Source organism: Malaclemys terrapin, chromosome 4 (assembly GCF_027887155.1).
Source record: "Malaclemys terrapin pileata isolate rMalTer1 chromosome 4, rMalTer1.hap1, whole genome shotgun sequence".
Lineage (NCBI taxonomy): Eukaryota > Metazoa > Chordata > Testudines > Emydidae > Malaclemys > Malaclemys terrapin.
Window position 1 is genome coordinate 50,867,130 of NC_071508.1, and position 19,249 is coordinate 50,886,378.

General features: G+C 44.6%; 1 protein-coding gene and 2 non-coding genes across 3 annotated transcripts; all 3 read left to right on the top strand.

Moving 5' to 3' along the window:
• Positions 1-492: 492 nt before the first annotated feature.
• RPS13 (ribosomal protein S13) lies at positions 493-5,190 on the top strand. Its single transcript, XM_054028380.1, has 6 exons — positions 493-558; positions 1,248-1,296; positions 2,989-3,067; positions 3,477-3,646; positions 4,396-4,496; positions 5,111-5,190. Exons 1-6 carry the CDS (start codon positions 536-538, stop codon positions 5,142-5,144), a joined length of 456 nt encoding a protein of 151 aa, XP_053884355.1. The 5' UTR covers positions 493-535; the 3' UTR covers positions 5,145-5,190.
• On the top strand, positions 3,318-3,408 carry LOC128837516 (small nucleolar RNA SNORD14). Its single transcript, XR_008444956.1, has one exon. It is a non-coding gene; the product is annotated as a small nucleolar RNA SNORD14 (small nucleolar RNA).
• On the top strand, positions 4,799-4,898 carry LOC128837517 (small nucleolar RNA SNORD14). Its single transcript, XR_008444957.1, has one exon. It is a non-coding gene; the product is annotated as a small nucleolar RNA SNORD14 (small nucleolar RNA).
• Positions 5,191-19,249: the final 14,059 nt, after the last annotated feature.

Genomic DNA, 19,249 nt, shown 5'->3' on the forward strand with positions numbered 1-19,249 from the left:
CTGACCAGCTGGACCCAACCTCCATGAGTGTCGCTGATGCTTTTGCAAACCCGGTTACAGTTTTGGCCTTCACGAGCCCCCCGGCCCCGCGCTCCGCGGAGAACTTCCCGGAGTTTGCTTTACGCCTGCTGCCTGCTACCGGCGCTGGGGAGGGTCAATTAGAAGCGGTTCGCTGGCGCCCAGGCCGCTCCCCCGTCAGGCGTCCCGCTCCGGCAGCTGTTCCCGCCCCCTCCCCCGGGCCAGCCGCGGCGGGAGCTAGCGGGGCTGGGACCCTCCCCCCGAGCCTGTCTGTGCCGGGGGAGCCGCAGTGCAGGCTGGGATTTCTCGCCCGGCCCCAGCGCCAGCTGGGAAGGCGCCTCCTGCCGCAGTGCATGCTGGGAGCCATGGTCCTCCCTCGGAACGGGTGAGGAGAGCGCCTCTCTGATTGGCCGGCGCGCGGACAGGGCGGAGTTACGCGTTGACGTCTCTTCCGGCGGAAGGGGTGAGCCTCGGCCCCCGCCTCTCTCTGGTCTTTCTTTCGCTGCCCGGCGCCATCATGGGTCGCATGCACGCTCCGGGGTAAGCGGCGGCGGCGCCGGTCTGTTCCCGGGGCCCCGCGCGGGGGGCCGCGCCTAGCGAAGCGGGAGCGGCCGGAGTGTCCCGGCCCCGCGCCGCGCAGAAGACGGGCCTGGCCGGGGCGGGCAGAGTGAGGCCGGGGCGTCCGGCCTGGCCCTGCGCGGGCCTGAGTCCCGCTTTCGAGCCCCGCTGGCGCGAGGGGCACGTGTCGGGTTCGGCCTCGGACCGCGGGGCTCTGCGGCAGCGCTGGGCCCTGCACCCCGCTCGCAGCCGAGGGCAGCGCTGGTATTTGGGTGCTGGCACCACCCGCCCCGCAGGCTGCCCCTGCCCGGCTGCAGGGATAAACCCAGCCCCCCCCCCCCCCGAGTGTCGCTTGTAAACTCCCCCCCCCCCCCCCCAGTTTCACAGTAGCGCTTGTTAAAGACCTCGTCCTAGCCCAGAGCAGGGGAGTGCCGAGCAGTTAATGGGGTGGCCACGCTGGTGAAGGCTGATAGATACATTGCTCCAAAGGAGGGGGAAAGGGCAGTGCGGGAAAGTAGGGCAGATACACTGAGTGGCTCGGCAGTAGTGACCGTGGTAAGTTACAGTCCCGGGGGTTGCCACATGTATGTGTTGCCCTGAGGTCTAAAATTTAAAGATTTTTTTTTCCTTTAATTTTTCCACTCAGTATCGCATGCCTCTCTTTTCAACAGGAAGGGCCTGTCCCAGTCAGCCTTGCCCTATAGGCGCAGTGTGCCCACAGTAAGTAAACATTTTGGTTGTTTGTCATATTACTTTCACCTCTTGACCATTGGTTTGACTTGACTCAGGTGTACAGTGTTAAAGGATCTGATTTTCACACACACGCTTCCAGTTTGGTGGATGCAGCATTATGCCCCCAGTGAAAACAAAGCACAGCTTGTAGTGCGTAGATATTTAGTTACATGAGTTGTATGTGCTGACAGATAGTTTGGTGTCTAATTCTTACAAATTTGGCTTTTCAATAGAAAACTAGGTCCTAGTGGCTGCCCCATTTCCTTGGAAAGAGTTTATGGTCTCTGCAGTTTATGGGATAGTTCTGTATCTTTTCAGTTACTTTCACAAAACTTCTGTAGGCAGTATCAAAGACAAGGGATTGACTATACTTGGAGAATATGTGGCTTCCTAAAGACATGTCTGCACATGGACACAGGAAACTTTAACTGAAGGTGTAAATGTAAAGCACACTAACCACTTATGCAAATGCTTTTGTCCAGATGTAGTGGCCTTACTTCACTTTAGCTTAATTGTGGAAGTGAATTAAGCTAAAGTGAACTAAGGCCACTTTACTTCTGAAAGAGAGCATTCTCACAGGAGTTTAATGTGTTCTACGGTCATAACTTGAAGTAACTGAAGATAACTTCCCTGAACATCCTCTAAGAATGACCTTAGCTATGAATAGAGCACTGAGGTGAACCCTGCGGTGCTGCTACCAGAGCAGTCTTTCCTCAAGAAAATCTTAAAAGGATGACCATTAGAAATGTTAGTCATTTAACTTAATATATTTTTATTAAAAATAGTTTTCCTTTGCAAGTTACCCTTTTAAGTTAAAGAACTACATAAACATTAACCTACTAGGCAGAAATTGTTGTCCCATGCACAAATTAAACTAAAAATATGGAGTAACTTTTCTCTATCTTAATTTCTAGTGATAGATAATGGAGTAATAGATAAGGCAAACTGGCTGTTTTTAGGTTTGAGATCCTCTAAGGCTCCAGTTAAATTTCAGTAATGCTAAATTCACTTTATAGATTTGCATTACTTTTTTGTATGTGATTGTTTTGTTTGACAAATCAGACAGTAAAACCAGGTAACTACTGGAGACCATATTTGAAGATCCAGTTGGAGAGGAAGGTCCTTGGTGTTACAAATCTGAGTCCATTTAGTTCCTTTTAGGTTTTCTTATCAGATTGTTGTGGAACTTTAGTTCTCCACGTTTTGTCAGCTAGTGTTCTGTTCACTAAGGCAATCTTTTACTTCAAACCACGAAATGCCTTTTAACAATTCACTCACCAGAACTGGTTTTTTGTATGTCACAATGTACAACATGATCATGGTAGTTGCACTGCTGCTATGGGCTCAGTGATAACTCCCTGGTGATATAATATTTTCTTTACTGTTATGCTGTAGTGCCAGTCTAAGTTTTGTTGTGCTCTTGGGCACCACAAAGCAGTCTACCTCCAGCCTCTAGAGGAGATTGTAGAGTAATCATGTATATGCTTCTGATGATTAGCACTGACTGTTCCATGCATGCCACATGCTATTAGTGAAACATGCTAAGAATATCCCCTTTATGGTGCACATAAATATTTAATAGACTGTTATTGCATTTCAAAACTATTAGCGGTGTAGTTTCTCCTATGCAGTCTATACTTATTCATCACTGTGGCTCTTTACAACAATTTTTTTTTCTAGTGGTTAAAACTAACTTCTGATGATGTAAAAGAACAGATCTACAAACTGGCTAAGAAAGGCCTGACTCCCTCACAGATTGGTAAGTTTCTGAACTCTTATAAAGAATGGATTTAAAACAGCAAATCTGGGTTTAATTCTCACTTTCGTTAAAACTTCTTGGTGACACTGTACATCTTAATGTGAAACCTTAATGTCTGTCTGCTTTGATTTTCTTCTCCCCCCCCCCTCCCCCTTGTACAATATGGGAGGTCTGGGGAGCTAGGTTAATTTAATTGTTTGTAAAGTGCTTTGTGGTCCAGCAGTTGCATTGCTCTGGTAAGATGTAGGTCTCACTGTGATGATTGTTTTCCAACCATTCGCAGTTTCCACCAGAAAGGTTTTCCTTAATGTTGGCTAAACCTTCCTTGGATGTCTGAGTGAGCCTTTAGAATTAGTAGCACTTGTTGGCATGTTTTTTCTGGTATAAAGTATGTAACTTTTAATTTCAGGTGTAATCTTAAGGGACTCTCATGGTGTCGCCCAAGTTCGTTTTGTCACTGGCAACAAAATTTTAAGGATCCTTAAGTCCAAGGGACTTGCCCCAGACCTTCCAGAGGATCTGTACCACTTGATCAAGAAAGCTGTTGCTGTTCGTAAACATCTTGAGAGAAACAGAAAGGTAAGCTTTCATTGGCCAAGGTCTGAGAGTGGCAAAAGTGTTTTAAAAAAAGGAGGAGTGGGGGTTTACCAAGATAAAGTACCTTAAAAACTTAAGCTAAATCTGGAAGAGTCTTTGAACTAATTTTACACTTTGCGATAATCCGTTGGATTATAAAGATTTATATGCTTTTTCTTCATTTGTTTTTTGAAATATATAAATAGCAACTCCGTTGTGGCTTTACTTGTTTTATTAGATTAATTGAATTTTGAAAATGAACCTTGTGATACTGTTCTGAAATTGCTATACATATTTGAATTAATATTATATACAGTTATACAAAGTGCAGATCAGTTTTTGATACTTAGTGTAGAGTTTGTTTTCTAATCTTTACATGACTGGTAACTTTGCAGCCTGAGCAGAGATTTTCAGTATGCTTCAGGAAATGTTGGCCATTACTTCATCTGAGTAAATGTAAAGGGCACAGCTGATAAAGCTAAAACTTTTATTGCCTATAAAACAATACAAACAATTTTGGACTTGCCTGTCTTGTTAGCACAAATGCTTATCTTATACTTAAGTCTGCATGAACTTGATGGGTCAAAGAGCAGGATTGAACTCAAAAGTGGGGATAGTGGCCTTTTACAATAGCTGTGGGTAATACTGAAATACTTCCCCTTTCACGAAAGCTTGTCTTAAGTGTAAGTGTATGTCTTTGGATGTTATATGTGAATTTCTTGATTTGATTGTATCTTCCTTTCCTTTTTAAGGATAAAGATGCCAAATTTCGTCTGATTCTGATTGAGAGCAGAATTCACAGGCTGGCTCGCTATTACAAGACCAAGAGAGTACTGCCACCCAACTGGAAGTAGTAAGTGTTTGTCTGTTCTCTTGTCGGTTCCAACCTGGAAGTCCCACAGGCCTAGTTGACAGTGGAGTTGAATCCCCCACCCTCATTCTAGGCAGGACTCTGACAGAGATAACAAACTTAGCTAGGTTAGAAAATCCAGTAAATTTGTAGGCTGCTATAGTGACCAGCATCAGCTAGATTCATTTATTATACAGTATCATTCATAAACTATCTCATCTACCTTGTTTCAAATATATATTTTTAATCTAAAATTGCCTTTCTCTATAGTTCCCACATTACTTCCATTGCTCAGGTCAGACAGCTCACTATGATGATTGATTTTTTTTTTTTTCAACCATTTGCAGTTTCCACCAGAAAGGTTTTCCTTAGTGTTGGCTTAACCTTCCTTGGATGTCTGAGTGAGCTCCTGTAATTCTGGAAAGCCTAAAATCAGCTAGTTAGACTGTTAAAAATTACTGCTATTGTAGCTGTTCTTTGCTCCAGTCAAATATAACAAAGCTGATTTGAAGCAACAGTTTTTGTTGTTTTGGCAACTAACTTATCTGAGAAGTTGCCACTGCACTGGCAATATCCAAAATGAGAGGGAAATAATTTTCTTTTCTTTATTTTTTCAGCGAGTCATCCACTGCCTCTGCTCTGGTCGCATAAGAGTTCACTCTTCTTTTTACTGAAAGAATAAAGTCACATTAAAGACCTTTGTTGTCTTCTAAATTCTGTGTGGAAGTTTCAATAAATAAGTTTTGGGAAGCTGGTGTAAATTATATCTAATATTACAGAAGGGTGCTTGTTAAAAAATGGAGGTATGTGTAGTATACTGGATCATATTTGGACGGATGTGAAGTGAACTGGATCATACCAGCTTGAACGTATTTTATGTGGTTCTCATTGAAGCCTATGCCCGATCTGTGAAGCTAGTGACAGTAGCCATCTTGCTGCTGTACCCCCAGTTTCTGAACTATTTGTTCTTACCTTGTGGTTTTACAATAGCACATGTTCCTCTTGCTGCCACAACTTAGAAAACAGGTAAACAATTGATTTGCCTTTTCTAATGTGGCAAATTCAAATTGAGCTGCTGCATTTCAATCTGGGAAAGGGTTGGAAATATAATAGTTGAATCTAGCCCTTGCAAGGAGAAATTGACTGGTATTTGACTATTTGTTAGACCCTCTTAATACCCATAATGGTTTCTGTAGTATATGAATTTTGCAGAGATTCCCATGCCCTTAGCACTATTTGAATCTAGGGTCTGTGCTGTTAAATCAGCCACTGATACAAGAAAAATAAATAACCCAGTTGCAGTTGTACAGGTTAATTGAATATGCCAGTTCTGGCATTGTCCACTGTCAGAAGACAGGATACTGGGTTAAATGGATCCAGTATGGCTGTTCTTGTGAGATCCATTTGGCTTAGGATGCTATCCTGGGACTGGCTATCAAGGCCTGGCTGTGTCCCACTTCCTGTATGACCGTTCCTCTGTAAAATTAAGATAATAGTACTGCCCTACCTCATGGGTGTTATGAGGATAAATATATCAAAGATTGAATAGCTCAGGTTTTATGGTAATTGGTGCCCAAGTAAGTTAAATTGCAGCAAGAACTTCATGCAGTAGATTTTTCCTTGTAACCTACTTGGTCCAGTGGAACACTTCAGTGGTCATCTTACATCTTGATTGCATTACAACAACTTCTTTCCAAGTAGAATTACTGAGCAGAGACTGCCCAGCAACCCTAATCTCTACTCCATTTTGAAAGGGTAGGTGCAAGCAATAGTAACTGTAAGGAGTTCTGAGATTTTGACCCTGCTAGTTCTGCAAATGCCTGCTTAAAAGAACTGTTCTGTAGGGGCAAGATACCCATCATGCACCGTACTGTTAATGCTGAAGCTCTGTTTTAAATTTACTTAATAATGGCCAAAGCGTATTGGGGGTGGAGAATTGCTTCTCCCTTCACAGCTCCAGTTTTTGTGCCCACAAACACTACTGAATTTCTCTGTAGGTCTACCCCCACGTAGGAAAGCTTTATCGTCCCTATTTTACAGGGGGAACTGACATACATTGGCAAAATTGTAGCCATAACCAAAAATGTTAGCATCTGATGTTCTCTGGAAGAATTAGTAAAGTTCTAAGTCCCTTAACCACAGGCCCATCCTTTATCTTTCTGCAGCTACCACCCTCTTCCACTGTTTTCTGTCTCGATGTTAGGCTTGATCCACACTACAGCATTAGATTTCACAGCTCTGCTCTGCAGCAAGGGGCTCACAGCTGAAGCTGTGAAATTAAAAAAGGCTGGTAGGCTCCCTACCATGAAATTGAGCCTAGCCTCAGATTCACAGCTGGAGCTTTCAACCCCTCACCTTGGGGTAACAGCCCCAAGTCTGAGCCCAGTGCTGGGCACAAATGTCACAAGAAGGAGCCTACCAGCCTTTCTTGTCAATTTCACTGCTTCAGCAGTGAGCCCCCACTGCTACTCTGAGCCTGAGGCAGCTGTGAAATTGACAAGAAAAGCTGGTAGGCTCCCTGCTGTGAACACGGCTAGGCTCTCAGCTTGGGCAGTCACCCCAGGGTGGGTGGCTCCAGCTGCTGCCCCAGGGAGCTGAGAGCCTGGGTGCTGCTGGGGTACAGCTGGTTAGCTCTGTGGGTAGTGGGGAGCTGAAGCAGCAGCTTGTTAGCTGTGGTCTGAGCAGAGATCCTGAGCTCTCAGCACCCCGTGTTGCCCCTCTAAGTTGGTGCAAGTGCTCCTGGTGAGGGGACGTACCACCAACAGAAGGAGGGTGATGTGGACATGAAGAACTGCAGTAATTACTGTGGTGGCTGTAAGTTGACCTAACATAGGTTGACAAGCCCTTAGTGAGATAATTCCCTTAACACAAATGTTGGTATTGTGCTATTTACATAAAAATACTGAATGGTGGTTTTTAATGTTCATAGTCCATATCAAACATTTGTGGACTAATTGCCAAAAATCTTCTAGAGGTCTCTCCTGAGAATGTCATTTTGGAGTTGGGAGCAGAGAACAAAGGATGCAGTTTTAAAAAGGACTCTGATAACATTACTATAGTGCATATATTCCTAATGCTTCATAAAATATTTTTCATGAAAGGCCACAGAAAAAAATGTAAAGAGTAAGTTTTGACTATAAAAGTTATTCCATATGCAGCTAGAATAAAAGCAAAATGTTATTGATGCTTTGAGTTTGATCCCCAAACTTCAGGATTTGTAATACTCTGTTGCTGTCAAATGCTTTCAAGCTACAGATTCTCTTCTGTATGTACAATACCAGGTGGCCTTTGGGTGCTACCATTCTATAAATATTTGTATTGCTACATAGCTGACTATATGAAGGTTAGTAATTATGAACAGAGATGAGACCAACCCTTGTAGTTCAAATGCTGAGTTGGAAACCATCCAAATTTCCCCTATAGGTTAATGTTAGTTCATTCCTAACACTACCAATGTTGTGTCTAGCTCCCACCAGCCATCCTCCTGGATTCTAATAATTCAGTGCTGGAGATATGTGGATGCTATAGGCAAAATAATACAATTGAAGGAGACCGATAGCCTTATAGTGAGCCTGAGCTGTTTTTTTTTCCTTCTGTGCAACTTTTGTAACAGTTTGTCCCATGTCTTTGCCAATATTTTCCTTCTTGCTAAACTTCCTTGGACTTGTTCTTTGCCTGCCTGATGCCCTCTGCCCTAGAGGTGGTCGCATTTCAGCGGTACTGTATGTCTTATGGGCAGCTTCAGCATGTAAAATACTTTGAGATGTAAATGCAATTAGTTATGAAAATTATAATTCACAATTACATAATGCCTCTGAAAAGCACAGGGGCCTGGGGAGGGGAGATGTATGTACTGTAATCTGTAGAAGACTGCCTCCAGTGATTGCATGTGACATACCCACACTTCTAATGTCAGCCATACACCCACGAGTACTTATCTTTGGTGTTATGAGATGTCTTAACAGGCACAGTCCCGGTAGGTGGCGCTCAAGAATATATAGCATAGGGCCTGTAGTTGTAGGACCAGTAAAACTTCTTGTGGTGTGCTGCAAATAGCTTTCTTCTTTTTGTGCAGCTCTTTCCCTTAGCACCTAACAGGTCTGGCCTACTGTGCTGATGGAGGTGCAAGAGCGAAGTCAACAGCTAATATCTTTTGATGTGACAGCAGCTTGCAGAGTTGGTGGGAAGAATGAGGAGGCAGGTACCCCTTCTGGCTCTTGCCGGGGGGAAGTTTCTGTAGCCTCGCTGACATATAAATTGCAGAACCATTCCCGTGCTCACCACCTTCAAGTTAGCATGACAGCTGGAATAGCCATGGGAGTTGAAGACAGGCAGTATAGTCTCTAAGGCCATGTTGTTGAGTGACCAGAGCTCAGTCCATTCTCCCTGCTATATCTACTGAGCTGTGTTGCCAAAGTGGAGCCTGAGTTAAAACCTGCTATTTTCAAATGTTTAAATTTTCTCAACTTTTGAAAAGTGCTTAAGGGAAAGAGGAGGTTGGAAAAAGTATTTTAAAAGTACAGAAGCCCATCACAGACCTGGGGGAGGGAGAGGTGGGAGCCTGCAGCAGGGTTTGTTTCAGACACCTTAATTTAGAATGTGTATGGGAGGTAAATTCAGAACAGAGCCTGTGTATTCTTCGCAGTGGATTTAGCTGGCCTGAAGATGCTGATACTGATCAAAGTAAAATACTGCACTAGATTTATTTTAAAAAGGTTGGACAATTTTAGGACTAATATTTGGATTTCATCTGAACAATCACATCTCGGATTTCTGGACATGCCTACAAAAACTGGCTGCTGGAGGGCCAAGATCACTGCCTATCATGCTGACCAGTATCCTCTCATTATTTCCTAGTGCTCCCCCCTTTGTCTGTATCCAGCTGTTGTTTCTTGATTTACACATGGACCATAAGCACTTCGGGCAGGGTCAGTGTTTTTGTTCTACGTTTGTACAGTGTGCCTAGCACAGTGGGCAGGGCCGGCTTTAGGCCAATTCAACCAATTTCCCTGAATTGGGCCCCGCCCCTAAGAGGGCCCCATGCCCAAGCCCCAGTATGATGTACCGGCAAGAGCCGGTGTGCTGTACCCGGGTGGCCCGGCTTCCCCAGGGCCAATTTAAAGGGCCTGGGGCTCCCAGCAGGAGCCCCAGGCCCTTTAAATTGCCACCACAGCCCCACTGCTGGAGCCCTGGGGTAGGGCTGTGGGGCTCTGTGGGCTATTTAAAAAGTCTGGGGCTCCCGTTGCTTCTACCGCCCTGGCCCTTTAAATAGCCGCTGGAGCCCGCCGCTTCCCCAGGGCTCCCGCGGCTATTTAAAGGGCCGGGGCGGTGGAAGCAGGGGAGCCCCAGGCCCTTTAAATAGCCCTGGAGCCCTAAGCTGCTGCTGCTGCTATCCCAGTGGGGGAGGGAGGAGGAGGGGATACTTACCGTACAGGGTAGGCTGTACCCGCACCCTCTGCCCGCACCAGCCCCACACCCCCTGCCTTACCCGCAGCCAGCCCCTGTCTTCAGCCAGCTCCGCACTCCCTGCCTGCATCAGCCCCCCCGCCCTGCCGCTACCTGCAGCCAGCCCCGTGCCCCCTGTCCACAGCCAGCCCCTGCTGCACCCTCTGCCCTGTCTCCAGCCCCACACACACCCCTGACTACACCAGTCCTGAACCCCTTGCCCTGCCTGTAGCCAGCCCCTGCTACACACACCCCTGCCTGAAGCCAGCCAGTTCTACACTCCTCTGTCTCCAGCCCTGCCAACCCATGCCGCACCCCCCATGTGGCCCTGCCTGAAGCCAGCCAGCCCACCCCACACACCCCTGTCTCCAGCCAGCCGCACACCCCTTGCCCTGCCTGCAGCCAGACCTTACCTCCAGTCAGCCCCTGCCCTGCCTCCAGCCAACCCCATGTCCACTGGTGCCCTGCAGTTCCCAGGGCAGTAACGCTGCACACCTGCTTCAGTGAGGGGGGCAGGGAGCAGCTGGGACCCACACATGTGCACACACCCCCAGGGAGTGGCGGGGACCCACACATGTGAAACTGAGTTCAGGCCCATCTTTTTAAAAAAGAACTTTAGGTAGGGTTAACATACATCCGTATTTTCCCAGACATGTCAGGCTTTTTGGTTCTTAAATCGCCGTCCGGACGTATGGTAACCCTGTTGGTACAAAAAAAAACCTGTGGCACATCCCTTAAATCAGAACTTTCTATAGGGAACCGGTTGCTAAGAAATGAAAGGCTTTTTTTTTTTTTTTTTTTTTTTAAAGTCATCCCTGCCGGGGCCCTGCCGAAAATGTTCAAATTGGGCCCCACACTTCCTAAAGCCGGCCCTGACAGTGGGGACCGGGTCTGTGATTGGGCAGGAGCAGCTAGCCAGTGGTCAGCCCTGGGCCTACTGGAGCAGTTGGCCGGTGGTCAGCCCTGGGGCTGGAGCAGCACGCCCCCCTCCAGCAGCATTCCCACTGTTAGTCCCCCCCACACGCCTCCGGGTATTTTTAGTAAAAGTTAGGGGCAGGTCATGGGCTTACATGAATTTTTGTTTATTGCCTGTGACCTGTCCATGACTTTTACTAAAAAAATACCTGTGACAGAATCTTAACCACCATTGAGAAAGGAGGGGTGTCCCCATTACATAGCAGCTGTAGTGCATTGGCCTGGGAGTGCTCCTCTTCTGTCACACACAGGGATTGTCTTCACTGCAGAGTTAACCTAGCTCCCATTCATACAAAAACCTCTCACCAAGTATGGGGGTGCTTTACATCCCAACTAGCTGACTTGTCTGGAGTTATAGGCTAAAACCCATTTTCAACTGGGATGGTAACCTGCCAACTTTGCAGTGAAGACACAGACTAATCCAGTTGGGGACTTCAGAATCCAACACCTTCCCACAATTTCCATGACATAGCCAGAAACAGTTTCTCTCACACTTCACTTGGAAAGAATCATAGAACGTTGCAACCTAGTGCAGTGCAAAGCACCATGGGATAGAACCCCTGAAGTCCTACTGACACACCAGCGTAAGAGCAGCACCCATGTGGACACTGATGCCTTAATGTGGCTATGGGGAAAGGATTGTTCCTTTCCTCTAAAGCATCAAGCATCCACCTCTGCTGAGCATGTAACAGTCATCCTGGAGCAATAGTGTGCAGTGAAGTCATGGTGGGTTAAGCAACGCTTACCCTGATTTATCACTTATCTGAACATATTTTCACATGTTAGTACCACCTCTGCCTACTTTTGAGACATCACTTTGTAGCTGCTGACAGTCTGACTTGGAATGGTAAGTCCTACATCCCTAGGAATAAATCAATATGTACTCGATATGCATGCATAATTCCTACAATCATTGAGAGAGCTAGAGAAAAGGTGTGGGTATGGGAGATAATATAAAGAGGGGAGAGATTAGCAACACCACCAACCTCTGCCCTGCATAAGGGGCTGGAAGGAAAGGAAGCCTCTGGTTAGTTAATGTTTGCAGGGTGCTCTAAAGTGCTGTTTGAATGCTAAGTATATATTATTATCCTGAAGTATTCTGCGGTATGTGACTGTTTATTTTATGATGCCTCCCCTGTGAAATATAAATAATGGGGAACCATTCCTCAGATTGTGAGAACCACTTTTAATATTTCCAAAATTTTATAACTGTCCAGAGTTCCATTTTCAAGGCCTTCTATGAAAAATAGATGACTTTTCCTCAGGTAATTTATTTCAAGTAAGGAAACACAAACAAAGATTATCTCAGTGATAAATCATTGCTGCCTCTAGACTGCTGAAAATATTAAGTGAAAAACAAAACACCACCTCTCAGCACATCTATGACTGTAACAATCGGACAGGGCAGGAGCAGATTAATGGTGTTTAGAAATGTAAGGCTGCAAGTTATGCTGTTCTGCTTTCTCTGGAAAAAATACAGAACTTCAAGAATGTGTTCTCAGTCAACATTTTGCTACCTTTTCGAAGACTTCAAATCACTGTATGTAAGTTAATCCTAAATAACAAAATGTGTATAAAACCGATCTTCCTGATTCTCTGGGGAGAGGAAAAGAGGTGTCTGGTCTTGTTCTTCCTGGCTAATAAACTGGAGAATAAATATGCCCATCCGCAGATCTTTTTGAGCATTATCAGAGCTGTGAATGTCCCTGCACTCAAAACAGATCTGTGTTTTGGCTCCTCCCATCATTAGTACTTTCAGACTGGAGGGTATCTGATCAGTCAGTTTCTTCACTGTTAATGCCACCCTTACAGCAAGCAGTGTAGTTAAAAAACATTGCACGCGTTTCCTGGAGTTCAAGGGCCGCCTCCTGCTCCCACTCCCATTGAAGTAAATAGAAAAATTCCCACTAAATTCACTGAAAGCAGGATTGGGCTCCCAAGTTTTCAGGGTTGCTGGTGGGTTTGGTTTGGGCCAATGCAGCTGTGCATTCATGCAGCTGTTTTGTTTCCTTTTCAATGCTGGAATCAATCGAGTGAAAAATTTGCTCTGTTGCTGGGCAGTTCCTTGCAATAACTCTGCATAATCTGCATGATAATACATTGCCTTACCCTAGTAACCTGCAGTCACTGCATGCCTTGGCAACAGGAAATAGTTCAACAATATTCACTGTACAAATGGGATGTCTGCAAACTGTGCTCATTGCCCTTTTATTCTTCTGGAGGATTTTTTTAAATACTTTTGAGTTTGATGGGCTAAGGCTTTTTTCCCTCCCTCTCCATTGTGTGACAACTTTTTCCTCCGATGCAAGTTGGAAGACTATAACATTGTAATGAACAGTGTGGTGACTAGTGCAACCTCTTCCCTTTCACGGGCAGCATTTATTAAAAACATTAACCAGCACAGGTCAAGTAACTGGAATTACATAAATATAAAAGGTTAATGCTAATGGCAGTGCAAAACACATACCAGAGGCAACTGTAAATGGTCTCACTGGCATAGAATTATTGGGAGATTGCTGAGTAGTACTAATTTAGCTTTTAGGACAAAAGGAAGTGAAGCATGCCTTGTTACATCTACCGGTCAGCCTGAGATATAGTGTGGCAACTAATTACTGCTAGCTTTGCTTCGAGCAAGTGTAGTACCTATATTAAAATACATTGCCTGGGTTTTCTAGCAAGGGCCTTTGGGCTGGTTTTATGAGCTAATATTTTATTCTCTTTGATGCTGCTTACTTAGGACCCTTGTCTGGGTCAGAATTCTCATTCTTCAGAGCCCAGAAGGGAGTTTGAGCAGGGCTGTTGGGGACTAGTCTCTCTTATGGTTCCTGCAAGTTCTTTGTGATGGAGATTAGTAATTTGCATAGATCCCTTAACCCCATGTTACTTTGGAGTAGGTAGTGGGCAACTCCTATCTTGTGCTGGAGAAACTGTCACTGAATCAGCTGTGGTGGGAAGTACGATAGCCATAAAAAAAAAAAAGTTCAGGTTAACTGAACAGTTAAGTTGAGCCAAATTCCAAAGAACCAGTTCCAATGTGGATGATATTGGCAGTTTGGGATTTGGATAAGCATTTACAAATTTTGGGAAAAGGGGTGGAAAAGCATGAAGACTTTATGTAAGTGGGTCTGTTAAAGATGGCCAGTTGGGATATATCCAGCGTTTTGGCAGGTAAAATTCAGATAAGAGAAACCCTGACTTTCCCCTCTCCCCCACAATGAAAAATTTAATGCTCTATCCAAAACAAAATTCCACCCCCATCCTTGCTAACCTCTGTGAAACAGCATAAACAAATTAGGACTGAATATTATTAACCGTTTATAAACTGCAGCTATAATAATACTTAGGAGTAGTATAGGGCATTTCATTCATAGAGCTCAAAACACTTTGCAAAAGAAAATAAGTATGGTTATCTCCAATTTACAGATTGTAGGAGGGAGGCAAATGAGGCACAGAGACCTGCATAAGCAGAGCCAGGAATATCCAGCGCTGCTTTTTTAAGCTCTCTCATACTGATTTTATATCATTGCATTTTACAGTATATCATTTATATCCTCTCATTTAATTGGAATGACTCCTGATTTTTACAGGTGTAAGTGAGAGTAGAATCAGACTTCAGGTCTCCTGGCTTTCAGGCCAGTACCCCAAACCCTGCCTCCTTAGCACTATGTCTATATTACATTATTGGCTAACAACAATACTTCTGTAGTGTCAACCAAGGGTCTTAAAAGGCTTTACAAGCATTAACTAATAAAGCTTCCTGGCGTGCCTGTGAGGTAGGTAGAGGGGATTTAAATGTTACTCTAGCCATGACTGTAATGCAGCCACTTGTGGTTTGGAATGCAGCAGCTGTTAACACGGTGCCCAGGAGTAAATATTTGCTGGGTCGAGTCCTTTGCGCTCAGAGTACTACCTTTGAATTTTTCATCCTTACCCTTGCAGTGTTTTTTCTCTCTCTTTTTTTCTTTGCATATAAAATATACAGTCTTTCTCCCTTGCTTCATTTGGCTGGATGCTAACGGTACACAAATGTTAGCCCTATACCAAAGCAGACAGTATGTCAGTTAGCAAAATACACTCAACTGTGTACAGGTCCCTCCAACCTTTCCAGTTCCATGTGCAACACAGAGCAGGGAGCCGTCATGGCAACACCGATGGCTTGTCACGTGTGCACTGTCTGGTGTCCTAAGCTGCCCAACCCCTTGGCGTTGAGCAGGGGGGAGGGATATGTGACAGACCCAGACCAGTGGGGTACAGGAGTCTGGTAGAGGACAAATATACTGATCACTGGATGAGTAGTTTTCTGTTCCCTGAGTGACCAGCGTAGGGGCTGTACTAGAGTAATCAGGAACCTGCTAGAACCAGTTAAGGCAGGCAGGCTAATTAGGACACCTGGTGCCAATTAAGAAATTCTCCATTTAAGAAGAAGCTTCTAGAATCAATTAAGGCAGGCTAATCAGGGCACCTGGGTTTTAAAAGGAGCTCACTTCAGTTTGTGGTGGGAGTGTGAGGAGCTGGGAGTAAGAGGTGCAAGGAGTGAGTGCTGCTGGAGGACTGAGGAGCACAAATGTTATCAGACATCAGGAGGACAATCCTGTGGTGAGAATAAGGAAGGTGTTTGGAGGAGGCCATGGGGAAGTAGCCTGGGGAGTTGTAGCTGTCATGCAGCTGTTACAGGAGGCACTATAGACAGTTGCAGTCCACAGGGCCCTGGGCTGGAATCTGGAGTAGAGGGTGGGCTTGGGTTCCCCCCAAACCTCCCAATTGACCTGGACTGTGGGTTCTTCCAGAGGGGAAGGTCTCTGGGCTGTTCCCCAACCCACATGGTGAATCTCTGAGGCAAGAAAATCTGCCAATAAGCGCAGGACCCACCAAGATAGAGGAGGAACTTTGTCACAATAGGTTCCTGTTATCCTCCACCCCCATCCTGATTTTTCACACTTGCTGTCTGGTCACCCTAACAGTTAATAAAAGGCAAATAAACTATAAATACAAAATTCAAAAGGGTAATAAGATGTCTGTTCAAATTAGTCTGTCAAATGTAGCACAGAATTAACTGCCCTGCTACTCCTCTGGTTGTAAAATTATCTGGAAGCACTAAGGGCTTCTTACTAAAAAGAGGTTAGTCCTAAACTCTGTCATCATCATAGGAAATTTTTATTTATTTAATTTTTGCATCTGTGTGAACATTGTGACATGCTTCCCATAAATTAATCCTGTTACTTTTTTTTTTTTTTTTTTAGTAAATGGATTATTTTGCCTCTGAGATATTAGCCCAGTTATACAAAAAATAAAATAAAATTCTGTAGCATGGGTTCTGTGTGAGTCTCATTGCTTCCAATGCTAGAAAAACCTCATAACTGTTACCTGCGTAGGTACTGGGCCAAAGGGAAACTCCCACTGATGTTCCTAGGAGCCTTGTCTGTATCAGGCCTGCAAGGTCAGATCCTTAATAGATTTTAATTCCCTGCTGAGGGAGTTTTTTTGTTAAAACTGTTTTTGGGTAGGCAGGGTGGCTACCTAAAGGTAGATCACTGCACTGAGATTTAGGAGACTTGGGTTTAGTTCCCAGCTTTGTCATTGACTTGCTGGCTGACCTTAGGCAAGTCACTTCACTTCCTTGTCTGTTTCCCCCCCTTGTAAAATGGGGATAATGATATTGATCTTTGTAAACCACTGTGAAATCTACGGATGAAAAGTGTTATGTAAGAGCTAGGTGGTGCTATTATTCAGTTTAGTAGATGAAAGCATTAAATAATCCTTTAGTGATGTTTATGTGTAGGGGGAAAATGTATGAAGTTGTATAACACAACAACACACCCACAAATGAGAGTAGCAGGCATGAGATGCTTTCCTTATTCCCCTGTGTGGGTTAACCATGTTGCAGGTCACACTATGGGCAACAGCAGCCACTGTTTCCCACTCCCCCTCCTGTACTTGTGGGCTTGCAGTGGCAAGGAGTGGACAGAGCCACAGCCCCCGCTCCAAAACACAGCATCACTATAGTGCTGTGGAGAGGAGAATTGGTGTACTAGGAATAGGGCAGGCACAAGTAACTTCCTCCATAGAGTAACAAGGAAGCAGGGATCAAACTGAGTCACAATTCCTGGGGCCTTTCAGCTACCCACTGCCCCTTACTCAGGATAAACTGCCAGGTGCCTATCTAATCCACTAATCTCGTCCTTACATATACTGCTATGAGGAAAGTTACAAATCAGGCCACTTAAAACAGAGAAGTTGGGAGCCTTGGATGTGCTGTATTTGAGTCACTTCAGTTGTTAGTATTGTAACCTCTTGACTGATACAATATCCTTTGAAATGCTTAAATTATGAATACTACACAATAGAACCCCAAGTTATCAGCCTTGTATGGATAGTTCCTCTGAGAACCTATGCAGAGCCTGTGGTTGCTTCAGGAATCTTTAGGAATGCTCAGCTTGTCTGCCTTCCATTTCTAGAAAACGGCAATTGCATCACCAACTGCAGCTGTATGATAAGTTTCTAAGGGTCACAAGCTTGTACAAAAGATTCTGTTTCAGACAGAAGAGATTTGGTTGCCCTTCAGCCTGTTTCTGATCTAATCCACAGATCAGCTTAATAGGGCTGATTATGACGTGAGAAGCATTCATCCCTTGCAGCAGCCCGGGGCACTTTAATGAACCAATGATATCATTTGAGCAACACAATCACGTCCTACTGCAGTGTTGCTTTCGACTTCAGGAGCAATTAGATTTTTTTCTTATCCCCCACCAAAAATGAAAAGTTCAAGCCATTTCTTGTCTGCAAGTGACTGTAATCAGAAATGTCAGACCACAGATATTGAGACTATATAAAATGTAATAAAACAGATGTGAGTCCAGAGTGACACATAATCCTACAATATACAGAAGTGGAGTGCTGTCTATGTAGACAGGAGTTTGACTTGAGTGGCAAGTTTCTCTTTTTGGGAAAACAAAAACATAAGTTTCATTCTCTGGAACTACATTCAGTTGCTCTGCTTACTCATGTTGTTTAGTCTTTATCAGAGTTGTATGAAGGGATTGTGACATTCCCCTCTGGTGTTATCTAGACCGGTGATCTGTTAGGCCACTCCACTCCTTGACTCTGGGAACCAGCCTTACCCTGCTCTGCTGTGAGAACCCCCACTCCTGGGCTGTTCACGCACAGCCTCTGGCATGTAAGCTGCTCCCAGCTACTTGCTAGCGAATGACACTAGCCAATATCTCCGGTCCCAGAAACAACCCTATGAATCTCTTAAAAAAAAAAAAAAAAAACAACAAGGAGTCTGGTGGCACCTTAAAGACTAACAGATTTATTTGGGCATAAGCTTTCGTGAGTAAAAACCTCACTTCTTCGGCTGCATAGAGTGAATGTTACAGATGCATCCGAAGAAGTGAGGTTTTTACTCACGAAAGCTTATGCCCAAATAAATCTGTTAGTCTTTAAGGTGCCACCAGACTCCTTGTTGTTTTTGTAGATACAGACTAACACAGCTACCCCCTGATACTTGACACCTATGAATCTCTGTCTTGCAGTGTCCAGTTATGCCCACTGGACGCTGCAAGCTTATAAATTTGTCAGTTTAACAAAGAAATTGATATGTACCAGGCTTGGTTTCCAGAGACTCCCCTTGGGAGAACAAGCGCACTGCTTCAGGTACAATAAACAAACAGGTTTACTAACTATAAAGATAGATTTAAGTGATTTTTAAGTCAAGGCATAACAAGTCAGATTTGGTTAAATGAAATAAAAGCAAAATGCACTCTAAGCTGCTCTTAACACTTTCAATATCCTTACAAACTTATAGATGCTTCTCACCCCAGGCTGGCTCTTCAATCAGGCTCTCCCCTTTGATCAGTGGTTCAGTGGCTTGATGGTACTGTCTGCAGATATAGGTGGAAGAGAGAGAGCATGGCAAAATGTCTCCCTTTTATCATGTCCTTTCTTTCCTCTTGGCTTTGCCCCCCCGTCTCTCTTTCAGTCCCAAACTGCCCAAAGGAAGGGGGTGACTCCCTCGAGGGTCTAACAGGTTCTTTTGTTGCTGCCTAATTCAGTGTCCATTGTTCCTGTGAGGCTGGGCTGGGTTGTCCCATCCATGCCCTGATGAGGTGTGAACTGCCTCTCTGTTCTTGGCTTGCTTTAAGCCATGAGGAGACATTTTCAGCCTCATAACTATATACACATGAAATTATAACCTTACTGTAACAATTACTATAACATGTACATACCACTTTTAATTTGAGATACTCAGATTGCTTTCCCATGGCCCTGATTCAGCAAAGCACTTAAGCATATGCTTAAAATTAAGCATATGAGCTAGTCCCATTGAAGACAACTCT

What these genes read in the sequence shown, in the direction of transcription:
- RPS13 (XM_054028380.1), top strand. Translation starts at nt 536, where the DNA reads ATGGGTCGCATGCACGCTCCGGG. An exon ending in GGTCGCATGCACGCTCCGGG is followed by an intron (nt 559 to 1,247) that starts GTAAGCGGCGGC and finishes TCTTTTCAACAG; the next exon opens with GAAGGGCCTGTCCCAGTCAG. An exon ending in ATAGGCGCAGTGTGCCCACA is followed by an intron (nt 1,297 to 2,988) that starts GTAAGTAAACAT and finishes TTTTTTTTCTAG; the next exon opens with TGGTTAAAACTAACTTCTGA.